At 29.7% G+C, this 12,820-nt stretch overlaps 1 protein-coding gene across 2 annotated transcripts in view; it reads right to left on the reverse strand.

The window, feature by feature from the left end:
- Positions 1-12,121, reverse strand: part of LOC132724874 (uncharacterized) — a 43,477-nt gene extending 31,356 nt beyond the window's left edge. The window contains exons 1-2 of one of the 2 annotated variants that reach the window (XM_060709832.1): positions 11,864-12,121; positions 10,372-10,546 (exon numbers count right to left, since the gene is read on the reverse strand). In XM_060709832.1, the coding sequence (XP_060565815.1) occupies positions 10,372-10,546; positions 11,864-11,865 (177 nt within the window). In that variant the 5' untranslated portion in view covers positions 11,866-12,121. The remainder of the gene's footprint in view (positions 1-10,371; positions 10,547-11,863) is intronic. The other variant, XM_060709833.1, reaches the window with a different exon arrangement.
- Positions 12,122-12,820: the final 699 nt, after the last annotated feature.

The raw sequence follows: 12,820 nt of genomic DNA on the forward strand, positions 1-12,820 counted from the left end.
ATGTGTGACATGAACAAAAATGTATATACATTGCAAACGGCACTTGCAATCCATGTAAATACCAAAACACGGTCAAAATATGCAAAAATAGCCCTTACTGATTTACCTATGCAGTAGGAAAAAGTGATACATACCGCAAAACCAGTCATTAAAAACTTATAACTTATTACTTGAATCTTGAATCGTTAAACTTTTATTCAAATAATAGCTCTTAAAATATTAGAACATTTTTCTCAAGTTTGACTTTCTTGAACTATTTTGGCTCATCTAGAGGCATGCAGCTTTTAAGCGAAATAAATAAAATTAAAATATATAAATATCTAAAGTGAAATGTTTTAAACTCTGTTGAAGCTTAATACTGTAAAGGTGGATATTTTTGCGTATCGAAAAGTTAGCGAATTTGAAATGCCAGACATTTCGCATGGGGAAATATAAGGTAGAACTCAATAATATGTTGGCTGATATTCACGCTAGAGAATATTTTACCGATTTTCATCAATTCGCTAAAATCGCAAATGTTTCCGCATCACTAACTAAACCACTCATACAGTAGATAATTGTTGTTTTATTTAACAGTTAAATTAGCGAACTTAATATTGACAACAGTGATGATCTAATGTCATACAAATCCAATAACTTTCTTTCTTTATCATTTTAATTTGACCAGTTTAAAGCAATACTGCTGACGCCACAGAATATTTTATTATAACAAACAATCAATCCTGAATGTTAACCAGTCTGATATTACTTTTCAATCAATCCTTCATAGAACAGACATAGCCTAGGAAAATGCTTTTGTCAACAGCAATATTCGCCCTTCCCTGCGTCAAATCAAATGAATTGTCAAATAAACTATCAATAGATCTCGACAGTATCAGAGAACCGATGGTGTTTGCTTAAAAGACGGTGAACGGCGGACGGTGCTTTCACTATGTATTACACCTTCCATGGCCTTTGAAAAAAAAGAAAACATTTAATTGTCTTTGGATCATTTACATACGCAAAAAAAATCTCAAGCAAACACTGCCTATGAATCTTCATATACTCTTTTGAAAATTCAATGTAGATAAGTAAACTGCAAAAAAATCTGCATTTTCCCTCTTTGTCTTATTTAAACAAAAGACCTATAACAAAGGCAAATTTTAAAGTAAATTCTGATGATATTGTCTTTGAAGTTTTCACATCTTTATTTTGTTATTATAACCGTATGTGTGAACTAAAACACAGTTGAAAGTAACCTCAATATTGTTTTTGAAGTAAGTTTTCACATCTGAATTTTGTTATTATAACTGTGTGACTTTTCATATTAAGTAAATATTTTGCTCGAGGAACTTTTCAATCAAAACATATATAAATGATAAAACAAAACAACGTCTGTCAAAAGTGTCTGAAATGGGTTTTATTATTATCGTTATTATCTTCCAACTGAAGGATACTAGGAGGGTAACGCCCTGCCAGAATTATTTGAGAGAAAAAAAACATGTCTACGTCTCTTATTATGTTCCATACTTGACATAGTATAAAAAGAGTTGTAAAATAGTAAATTATATAATTATAGCATTTTCGTAATACAATACCATAAACAGTTTTAGAATCATGAAGTTATAAAAATATATTAAAAAGTAATAAAAATACAATCGTATTCACATAATGCAAGTTCAGTTTTGGCACACAATTTTGAAACATTAGCAGCACTATCATAATATAAGGAGGAAACAGTAAAATGATTGTTTTATATTTAGAGTTTTACAGATACAGTTAAATAGCACTATACGATTTTATCTTCAAATTTATTCTGTAAACAATCAAAGAAATCATGCATAATATACCTATTTCCAAGATAAAAAAAACTTCTTTGTTTCACCTCTTGTTTTAATTGGTATTTTTATTAACCTGTATTTACTTTAGTTATTATACTTTTCCTATTACAATTTTAATAAATTGTTGAAAGTTTTTTCATAAAGTTTCATGATGTTGTATGTGGCCGTTTCATACGTAGAATGCCTGTTTCATTTCGGCTTAAAACTACAAAACAAGTATTATAATTTGTAAATTTCCGATAATATTGGATAAATATAAAGTAATGAATAGTTAAAATCCATGTAATTAGTATACAATTAATTGTTCGTTTGTTACTTGGTTTGTATAATTTCCTAGGAAACGTTTATTGCTTCGTCATAAGGTAAGATACCTTTCACTCGCATAACTTCTTGGCTACCATTAGCTGTATAATAAAAAAAATCATTTGTAAAACTGTAAGGTTTAATGATGTGTATAATCGTCCAAATAATCTGAAATCTTTCACCGCAAAAAGGCATGCAATCAGTTAACAAATTTGTCTGAAGAATAATTATTATCAAGCACCGTTATGTTTCCTTGGTGATTTTCTGTCATCAAGTCAACAACCCTTCAAACAATCTATTTATTTAACCTGTTGACAGCGATAAAGTATTTTCGAATAAACCAAGACAACAATTTGGTATTAACATCTACGTCTGGTTCTACTCTTATTTCTATAACCTGGTCATTTGGTTTGACTGAATTATTTTGCGCTTGTTTAAATGGAAACCGATGGGAATTATAAAAAAATGCAATTTTGAAGCATCGCTTTTAGTTTTCTTACAATTCAACTGATATAAGCTTTGATTAAAATATTTCTTCAATGTAAAAGTACCGAATAATACATGTAGAGGCATGTTTTTCTTTTTTTTATTTATTTTCATTTATCGTTTGGAATATACTTTGTATCGTTTGGAATATACTTTGTATTTAAATAAAAATTCTACGAAAAATATATTCTAAGTTTGATTTGAGGAAGATAAATTGAAAAACCAGTCGATTTGCTATCTTTGAGATCCAATATCATCGCAGAATTTCTGAATGATAAAATCCTCTGTTTGTAAAGATAGTTTTATGGTTTGAAATAATATTGATAATAGAGAAAAATATACACTTTTCTTACAGTTTATTCACTTAGAAATAAACATTATGATTAACATTTAAAGTATTTTTTAAGGCATGAATTATAATTTTGTAATGTATTTTCCAAGGAGAAACATTCAAACACTTGTAAAGTTTGCTCTTACCATTGAAAGTGCTGTTGCCATTATCCCTAGAGTGCAGAAAAGCAACTTTGATAATGTCGATAAATACTTGTCATAAGTAAAAAGTAATGATATTTGTCAATCACTTTGTTTTAAAATCACCATGTAATTAACTGGCGTTTTACAGTGACTTGACTGATGTTTGATATATATGAAATATCATGACGTTCATATGCCAACCCGTACATTTGATCTAGTACCGTTTTGTGAGCATTTATATTATACAATTTAAAATTTAATCTCATCTTTACTTTAATACGTTTGTTTACTTTGATCGTAATCAGGAACAAAAACCAATTTCTATACTTACACTAGGTCAAAGAGACTTTGACATTGACCTATAAGCTGAGAAGGCAATGTTAGTTACACATCAGTAATCTGCGTTTATCAGTTGAGGAAAATATTTTATTCCGAACGAAATATATTTGGCCGGTCTATATTTTAACTATGAGATATTGCATCTTTGTCGGTAATGTTTCACACAATATTATAGCATAAAAAATATAACAAACATATACCCGACATGATTTTTGAAGTCGCATAAAAAGACACGTTAATGTAATGAATCACGTGAACAAATATAAAAAGTTTATCATAAAATGTCACTGACCTAACGGATATTTGATAAATGGAAATATTGGTTTCTTCAAATCGTAAATGGAGTATGTAACATTATATTAATAATTCTATAAAACAGTTATATGATCCATAATTTTTAGGACTAATTTCAATAATTGGATAGCTGAAATTATTTTTTCTCCTAAAATAGTATAAATTAATCTTAGTAACTGTATATACTTCCGTTTAATGTAATAATTTTAATAGTTTTTTCCATATCATCACTATGCAATAACTGATGAAAAAAAAACGTTCATTTCCGATCTTATAATCATAATAACTATATCCCTCAAGGCATTGTATTGTTGATCAGTTTAACAAGTGTGTTAAATAGCACTATGAATATTTTTCAAAAATAATTTAAAAAGAAGTCAAATGTCTAGTCATAACTATAATGAAACAACACAATGATGTTTTGTTTGTTTTTGTTGTTTTTTGTTTGGTTGTAAGTCACGCCTACACTGCTATGATCATTTGGCGACTTTATAGCTTAAATGGCAGACGAACACCTCATGTGCCCCTCCGTGTATTTTTGTATGAACGAGCGGGCACCTGAGTACAGCCACCGGTGATAGACTAGATAAAGTGTTTCACGCAAGCTAAGGGAAACAAAAAAGACTGTTTTCTCCATAATTTATTGTAAGGTATTTTCGTTATCAGTAAATGGCAATACGAAGACTTAGCCCTACAAAATCATTTAAAAATGTGCAAATATACAAATGAACTACATATAGGTTTATTGCAACAGAAAGTTCGTCAAAGTGTGATTTTTATTCCATTCAGTTTGAAGAGACTCATTCGGAATTGATGATAGCAGGCAATGTTCTCGTATGAAAGCAAGCATAATTAATTGAATCCTGAATAAAGTGCAGCTTTTTATTACCTTGACAGCACAGAAATTGTCAAAGAGATTCTACAGAATAAAGCAATATCTGTTTCACGCTTTTTATGATCTCGTCTCAAATTGTATGAATTATCAAATAATCCAAACGTCATTTTATACGACAGGACATTCGTTTGGTTTAAATGACAAGTAATCCACGTTTTTCACATAAGCACGCGATCATTTTCTCTCTTTTTTTAACTTAGAATAATTGTCCGAGTAAATCTAGAAACGAGAGAGGTAACTTTGAAAATTGGGTAAGGAAATAAGAACGTTTTAAAATGACAGAACTTTTTTCTACATAATGCCCAGTAAGAAAAAATCCCAAACAATTACCCAATAATGACCTTTTTCTAACATATAGTTATGTCCTTTTAATGTTATAATGAATATTATGCCCATCTAAGTGCAAATGAGAGTACATGTACAGAAGTAAATATAAATTAACATATTGCCGTACATGTTTCCAATTTTAATTCTACTTTAATTCTTATTCAATAAAATACGTGGTGCACGGGAATTTCTTTAAATTTATCTAAATCAACTCAACTTGATAAAAATGCTTTGCCTTATTATATTTCAAGACATTGCATTCACAAATTCAAGAACAGCTTAAAGATATTTTAAGCATTTAACTTTAGTGTTTTTCTATGTGCACAGTATACCACTATTACATTAAAAACTCATCTATATAACAGACTTTTAAACCAATTGTTTTTATGACGTTTTTCACTTTTTGTTTAGGTAGCGTATTCCTAAAAAGAGGTAAAAAGTACATATTATTATCCTTTTTGCAAAATGTTTGCCAATTTAAACATAAGATTAACACTTAAAACAGTATAATTGTGTTTAAAGTCACCTTGCCTTATGTTAGAATGATTTGGCAATCTGATCTATTTATTCGCGTTAAAGTGTAGCTATAGACGAATTAAGCTGTCGCCTTTAAGATATATCATAATTAATTACACAAATAAATCAACGAAAATACCCCAAAGACACGTTAATAAGAAAAGTTATTCGACAACTGATGCAATAAATAACAACATAGATATATTATTATAACGGTATTGGTCTAAAATAGTTACTATAAAATTGCTTTTTTCAGCCTTAATCTATTTTTAGATTTATCTTTTATCTTAAAACACCATGACACGGAAACTTTAGTTTTTCAATAGCTTCAAATCAAGCTTAAATTTCCTCATATCTATAATAAAGTCTTGTTAAACGTTCCGCAATTAAATCTGATACCATCTTTATGTTTCAACACTCTGAAAATAAGTTGAGTTACTCAAAACAGAACACTGACGATTTTTCAAATTACTGTATCTTAACAGCTTTAAGTATGAATTTAATCATTTAAAAGTAAAATAATTGAACATTTCAAACATAATAGATGCGACAATATTTTATCATTTTAGAAAAGTTACATTTCAAGAATATATCTATACATGTATTTGTTAATTAAAAAATAGAATGTGCAGGTTATATCAGATGTCAAATAAGCCATCTTGGTGTTTGAACAACAATTTAAGATAGAGTGAAAGTCAATAGCAAAGTTTCTTCTGGTCCAACGAAACGTTAAAAGTTTAGATTTCCAAAAGAGTTTTTTTAAAAGAAACATCTTTTTTATGTCAACAAACATATATTTATTTCAAAACATACTTAAGTTTCAAATAGAATTTTTCTTGACACCGGATAAATAACAAAGCACATTTTGAGCTAATGATAGTTAAACTGAACTGTCAATTTAGCAAACAATAATATCGCACACTTTAGATATCGGTATATTTATACAAAATAACGCTGTATACAGCACGTCTTCGATGTAAAACTATCAATTTAATAGAACCTTGACGATTGAAGGAAACGTCTGGCTTCTAATGTCTTTACTGTTTCAATGAACGGATTTATCAACCAGGTCAACTGATTTCGATCTTGACCATGACAAATAAGATCTTGAGTAATGATAGATTGATAACAAAGTTGTATTTAGGAGATATACAAGTGGCATCGAGCGTTTTTATCTCTACAAATGCTTTCTTATCCATTCAGGAAATGATATATTTAGGCTAAATTGGAATTTCCCCGTAAAGGATCGTTTTTCATTTTCTTTTCAACATTATACCAGTATTAGACCAACACAGTTGGTATATATCAAATAAGATTGACGTATTTGATAAAACGATTTTATTGACTAAAACATTGTTTAATGAAACCATAACTTTCTTTTGGGCATATTAAAATTATACTTCGAAAACATATGATTATTAATGTAATTAGATGTAATAATACTGTACAATCTAGTACTGCTATGCGTGCAGTCTATGTATGGTGTATTGAACAAACCCTTTCACAAACACGTATACACGCACACTAGGATCCTGGAGAAACGTAAAAAAGTCTAGTTAATAATAATACCCTGTAATAAAATATGACACCTTAGTTTTTATTAGTTGCACTTTCTCATGTATATTAAGATGCTGTTGACTCTGTGCTTGAAAAAAATAGTATAGTTGCAGTTTTCAGCTACACTAAGGAAAAGATTCTTAATTGAAATAGCATAGCACTACTTGTACTTACGTAAATATTCTCCTATTTGTGCGCCTTTGCTTTATCTTTTATTAAAATATTCATGAGTGGTTGCCTTAGCTTTACAGACATCCGAGCTATCCTTAATTTTTAATATTATGTTTCAAAAGTTAACAAAAGTGTTTTCGCTGATAATACAAATGACCAACTGCTATTATTTTAGAGGACATTGTATATGAACAAGAAATTCAATCAAGCACTGTAATGTTCCCTAGGTGAATGTTTTGTCATCACTGATGCTACGCTTCAAAAACCATTTCGTTCAGACTAAAGAAACGATTGAGTAGTTTGGAATTAGTCGAGACAACAAATTAATTTTCACGTCTGGCTAACGTTTAGAGACTGTGCGTTTATTTTGCTTGCTTTCGCATGACAAAACTTAGCCATTGGATTGAAATAAAGGTTCATCAAAAATGTCATATCAACCCTGTCGCTTCCTTAAATGGGTGTGTCCGTCCAACCCATAATATTATCATCTATTTGCAAACATAATGTTTATATCCGTTATTGGGATATTAAATAATAATTTACTTGAATCATTCTCTTTTTTTTCACCTTATTTTGCTTATTGTTATTTTCGAACAAAAACGACTTTACCTCAACTTTTATTTTCGTTAAAGAATAGGTTTTCTATATTTAATATACCTAAAAAAAGCATCAAGATTTAAATAGTGTCTGCAATTCTTATACAAACTGGCAAATGCATTGTACACCCATGTCAGTATTAAGGATTGCCAACTTCAAGTAACTTTGTGAATCAATTTGTGTTCAGCAGCCAAATGTGAAATCCGCCAATTTTGCATAGTCCCAAGGCAAACAAACTCCACAGAGGTCTTAAACATAAAATATTAATTTCTTACATATATCAACTGGGCCACTTCAAACGGACAGAGATGCGAAAGATAATAAAGAAATATACTCATAGGTAAATGTTATGTCGCATATTTACAAAAATGTATATGATTCATAGTCGGATTTTTGTTTTAAAGGTTTTAACACTTTTCATTCTTGTGAAGTTCTTTACACTTAAAATCATTATTGTGGTAAACAGATCGAGCACATGATTTGAAACTCAACACATAATTCACTATCCCAGACCTTCATCAAATTGTACATCAACACCGAAAAAACCAAAAACAAAAACCAACAACGAACGGGCCGATACATTTTCATATACTTTTTAGCTATTCATAATGATCTTCGTAGACACTTTTCTTTGCAAGTAACTTAAGTACAGTTATGTAGAATCACTAAAGTATTTCACATAACCATCTTTTTATTTCATTTGTATTTGGATATTATAGGCACAAAAAGGTAATACATCAAAAGTAAAAAAGAAAATCCGGGCCGTCATATAAGACGATGATAAAAAGAAAACCTATGTAAAAAGATAATATAAGTAAACAAAAAAAAAAAGAAAATTTTTAGTAAAACATATCACAGTATATTATATTGACCAATGAACTGCCAAATGCCAAAAAGCTTAATTATAAGAACAGAAAATGATTGAAAATTTTAAAATGTATTTCTGTAATGAAAGCATGGTTTTACAAAAAAAGCATTTACCTACTACTCATTTAGAAGTTTAGATTAGACCGAAACTTCGTATCAGTTTTTTTGTGTATTCAAACTTATATGTTCAAGGTCTTTATTCGAATTTTGACGACAAGGGCAGAGAAGTTAAGATTGTAAAATTACATAAGTTAAGATTGAAATATTACATTGACGTTCACATGTATGTCATCTATAGTTGTGTTCTAAGAAAGTTCCTAAAAAATGTAATATTAGGTTGAGGTTTTATGGACATTCTATTGTAGACGGCAAAAGACCCAATGAGAAAATAATGCAAAAGACCAAAATAGAAAATAATGTACGACAAGGTTTTGAAGAGCCATGCCTTATAATGTTTTTTTTTGTTATTTTAATTATTTTTCTTTACTGTATTTTAAAGATAGAAATGTCTGCCCGATGCCTATTGTCTTTCAGGTACAAGTATCGTACTGAAATTTAATTAACTGAAATTGATTCATTCCAAATACAAATTAAGCGGGAAAATTATGATGAGCCTTTTTTATATTCTTATAATATACAGCTATGTAAACTGATTAAGCTTTCTCCTTAATGCACTATCCAGTTCATTTTGGCGAATTTCTTGTCAATGCCCTACTGGGTGCATTTTTTTCGGTGGTAAACTTGATATTATAACATGCTTTTCGATGGTTTATATAAATATATCAGTGAATTTCACTGTTTGAAACAGTGAAATTATCAATTAGATAATTTCACTGTTTTGAATTTAAGCCCCTTACGTTGTTTCAGTGAAATATCAGCCTACACAGAACTGGAAACGAACTTGATAACGTGATGTCGTAAATGACGTCACGTTGTATAATTATTTGGAGCGCTATTCATTTAGTATTAGGTAAAAAAAGTCCTTTTTAACGTTTGTTTGCATGTAATAAAAAGAAAATTTGTTTAGTTTAATGTAAGATCGAAATATATTTCACCTCGTGAACAGCAAAAGTTCACATTTCACTCGTGGCTGCGCCACTCGTGAAATATTCATTTTGGTGCTCACTCGGTGAAATATTTTCCGATCTTACACTGAACTTAACAAATATCCTCTATATATTTCTAAACGCTCTCGGGGGCCGCGCTCAATGAACGTCACTTTCCGTTGATAATCTTTATTCTCAAAATTTCAGGTTAAAAGGATAAAGATTCAAATGCGAAGGTAAAGAATGAAGACATATACGTTCTTTAAAGCACAGTTTAATCTTTCATTCCTTGCATAAACTAAATCTGATATTTGCACTTGACAGTAGCGTCTATGAACAGGCTCAATCAAACAGAACCTGCAACATTTTCAATTTTGCCGTTTTGGACTTTCTTTAGGGATTCCTACTTTCTCTATTTTTGTATATGAATTGAGTTTTTTAAGATATGAAAAAAGATAAACAAAACTGAACGATGTAAACAGAACAACCTCAGACGGACAATATTCATCCGCACAGAACAACCGAAAAGTGACCTAACAATATCCCGAACATTAACGGGGGAGAGTAAAAGAAGCAAACTGCTACGGGCAAATGAAATAATAACTGCTACGTAAATACTTTAACTCTATTTTTACTTTTTTTGTCATAAATTTTTTTTTTTTGCTGAAAAAATATTTACCTCTTGGTCTGGCTGTCCTGAACTTGGGTCCTGATAATCCACATTCTGTCTTTTGATTTGTTGATGATTCAATTGATGTAGTTGCATAATATCATGTACAGCATTAGCTGCAACGTTGTAGACAAAGATAACACCGACAGCAATATACATTACTGCATTACCTTTAGTACTCCACCTTGAATAAAAGAAAAGTAAATAATAAATTCAACATTTTACCATTACCATGATTAAATGTTGAATTCTGCTTAATTAAGTCGGTGCTAGGGGCATGGACGGTTGCACTTTCCGAACCGTCCATGAACAGGCTCAGTCAAACCAATAGAATTCCATTTTTTATTGGAAAAGAAAAATGTTTAAAACAAGATCAGCAATAAACATTATTACATTTGCTGGTTTAAAAGTGACTTTAGAATTGCTATACGTTACATTGCATTAACTATCATTAACAAACATGAAAAATCAAAATAATCTTTTATCTTGTTGGTGGGCCGTGTGGTGGTTGCGTTCATTGAACGTCGTCTTTCTTTGTCGATCTTGTTTATCATATTTTACATTAACTATCTTTATAATCTTTTTAACTAAACAAACGTAAGGCCCAGTATGCCTCAGAAAGGCTGTTGTCTTTTTTTTCAAAAAAAAAAACTTTTTACTTTTGGTATTTTGTTACAGTTTCAAATAAATACTCATTTGCCACATTTATGAACTATCTTTTGCTTTTTGGTATAATTATAGCAAATTTGTATTTTGTATGGAAGTCAAAATATTATTTTATTTACATTTTGCTACCTTAATGACACCTTCATGTTCAGCACTACTTTCGTCAGTTGTAAAACATTTTGCATGTTCTAAATCCATTATTAAAGCATTATTAAACAAATGTCTGATATTTCTAAACAAAAAATATGGATTTCTGAGGCATTAGGTGACTTAATATTTTTAATGCAAATGTAAAATCAACATAGAAAAATAATAAAGTAACTATGCATTAATATTAAAAGATATCTCAATAGTTTAGTAATATATTTATTTCCCGAAAGTTTGGCATTCCTTATAAAAATTGAGTAAAATATATTTCTACTTAAGACAATGAAATAAACGCCGCCGTAAAATGATGTATTGTTAAGAATTAAACATCAGTTTAAATTAGAGATTTTTTATATTCTTCCTATAATATAATGTCTTTTCATTTCGGTTATTTTTTTATTGGTAATCTGCTTTCTTTAATTATCTATTTAAATGATAAAAAATGTAAAATGCCTCTTATTGATTTAAAAATTATTTGGTATAATAATAAATCAATTTTACCTGCGCAGAAATTATTTAGAAATTTGGAGTCATATTAAGAAACAGTCTTAGTACAATAAAGCTAAAGTCTATTTCTTCATGCTTTACAAAAACAGATTTCCTTTGATGTACAACTAGATGTTATCTCAATGAAAATGTAAATAAAATAATAAATGCAAAATCTAGCATTTTATTATAAAAAACTTACATTTTTGTCTTATTTAAAGTAAATCCGGAATTATATTTAAACGAAGAATTCTTTTCTCTGCAAGGCTGTTCCTGGACGTTTTTAAATTTAATAGTTCCTATACCCTCGGATGTTCCAATTTTTCTGCCGATGGTAACGAAAATATAATCACCTTAGTGAGCCGCCCACTTCTCTTCTTTACACCAGCGTTCGCTACTGCCGCACAATAGATACCTAATTACTAATAGATACCTTCATACACGCTCTGTATTGGAAATTGCAGTAATGGAATATCTTTTGGGCAAAATTGACAATATATCCTATATCCTAAACTTAAGAGTCCATTAATCTAATCCTTGTTACAATGCCTAACTAATGATAAGTTATTTCTATTATGCTTATACTCGGAATTCTTAAGACATCATACCGGCTTCAAGCTTTTAAGATGCGTAACTTTCTTTTGACCACATAATCTAGTTCTAACAAATGTATTCAATAAATAATGAAATGTTTCATGAACTAATTATAGTACATTTATCTCTGCCATGTATTTAGATGGGTTGTAGCAGATGCTAAGTGCTGTGTGTAGCTGTTAAATGTTGCCCCTGACCTCACTTCAGTGTTGTTATATTTTTTTAATCTTCCGGGATCAATGATTCAAACACTTGTGTTGAAAACTGAGTATTGCTCAAGACAATGCTAGGCGTGTGAAGGATGTTTCGCTTTATCATTATCCCTCGTGTACAGACTCAATCAAACCGAGTTTGCAATTTTCATAAAATTTTGTTGTGACTAATGCCTCCGACGGATCACATTTTATCCAATTCTTTTTTCATCAAAGAGTAATATCAACTTGGAACGCTCTGTTTATTATTTTTGAGACCTTAAATAATATAAAAATAGCATACGTTGTACCTATTTATATTTATCAAACAAAAGTAAGAATAACAATATAAGGATAACAATATAATTCATTTT

This window comes from Ruditapes philippinarum, unplaced genomic scaffold (assembly GCF_026571515.1).
Source record: "Ruditapes philippinarum isolate M1 unplaced genomic scaffold, ASM2657151v2 ctg713_1_1_1_1, whole genome shotgun sequence".
In the NCBI taxonomy this organism is placed as follows: domain Eukaryota; kingdom Metazoa; phylum Mollusca; class Bivalvia; order Venerida; family Veneridae; genus Ruditapes; species Ruditapes philippinarum.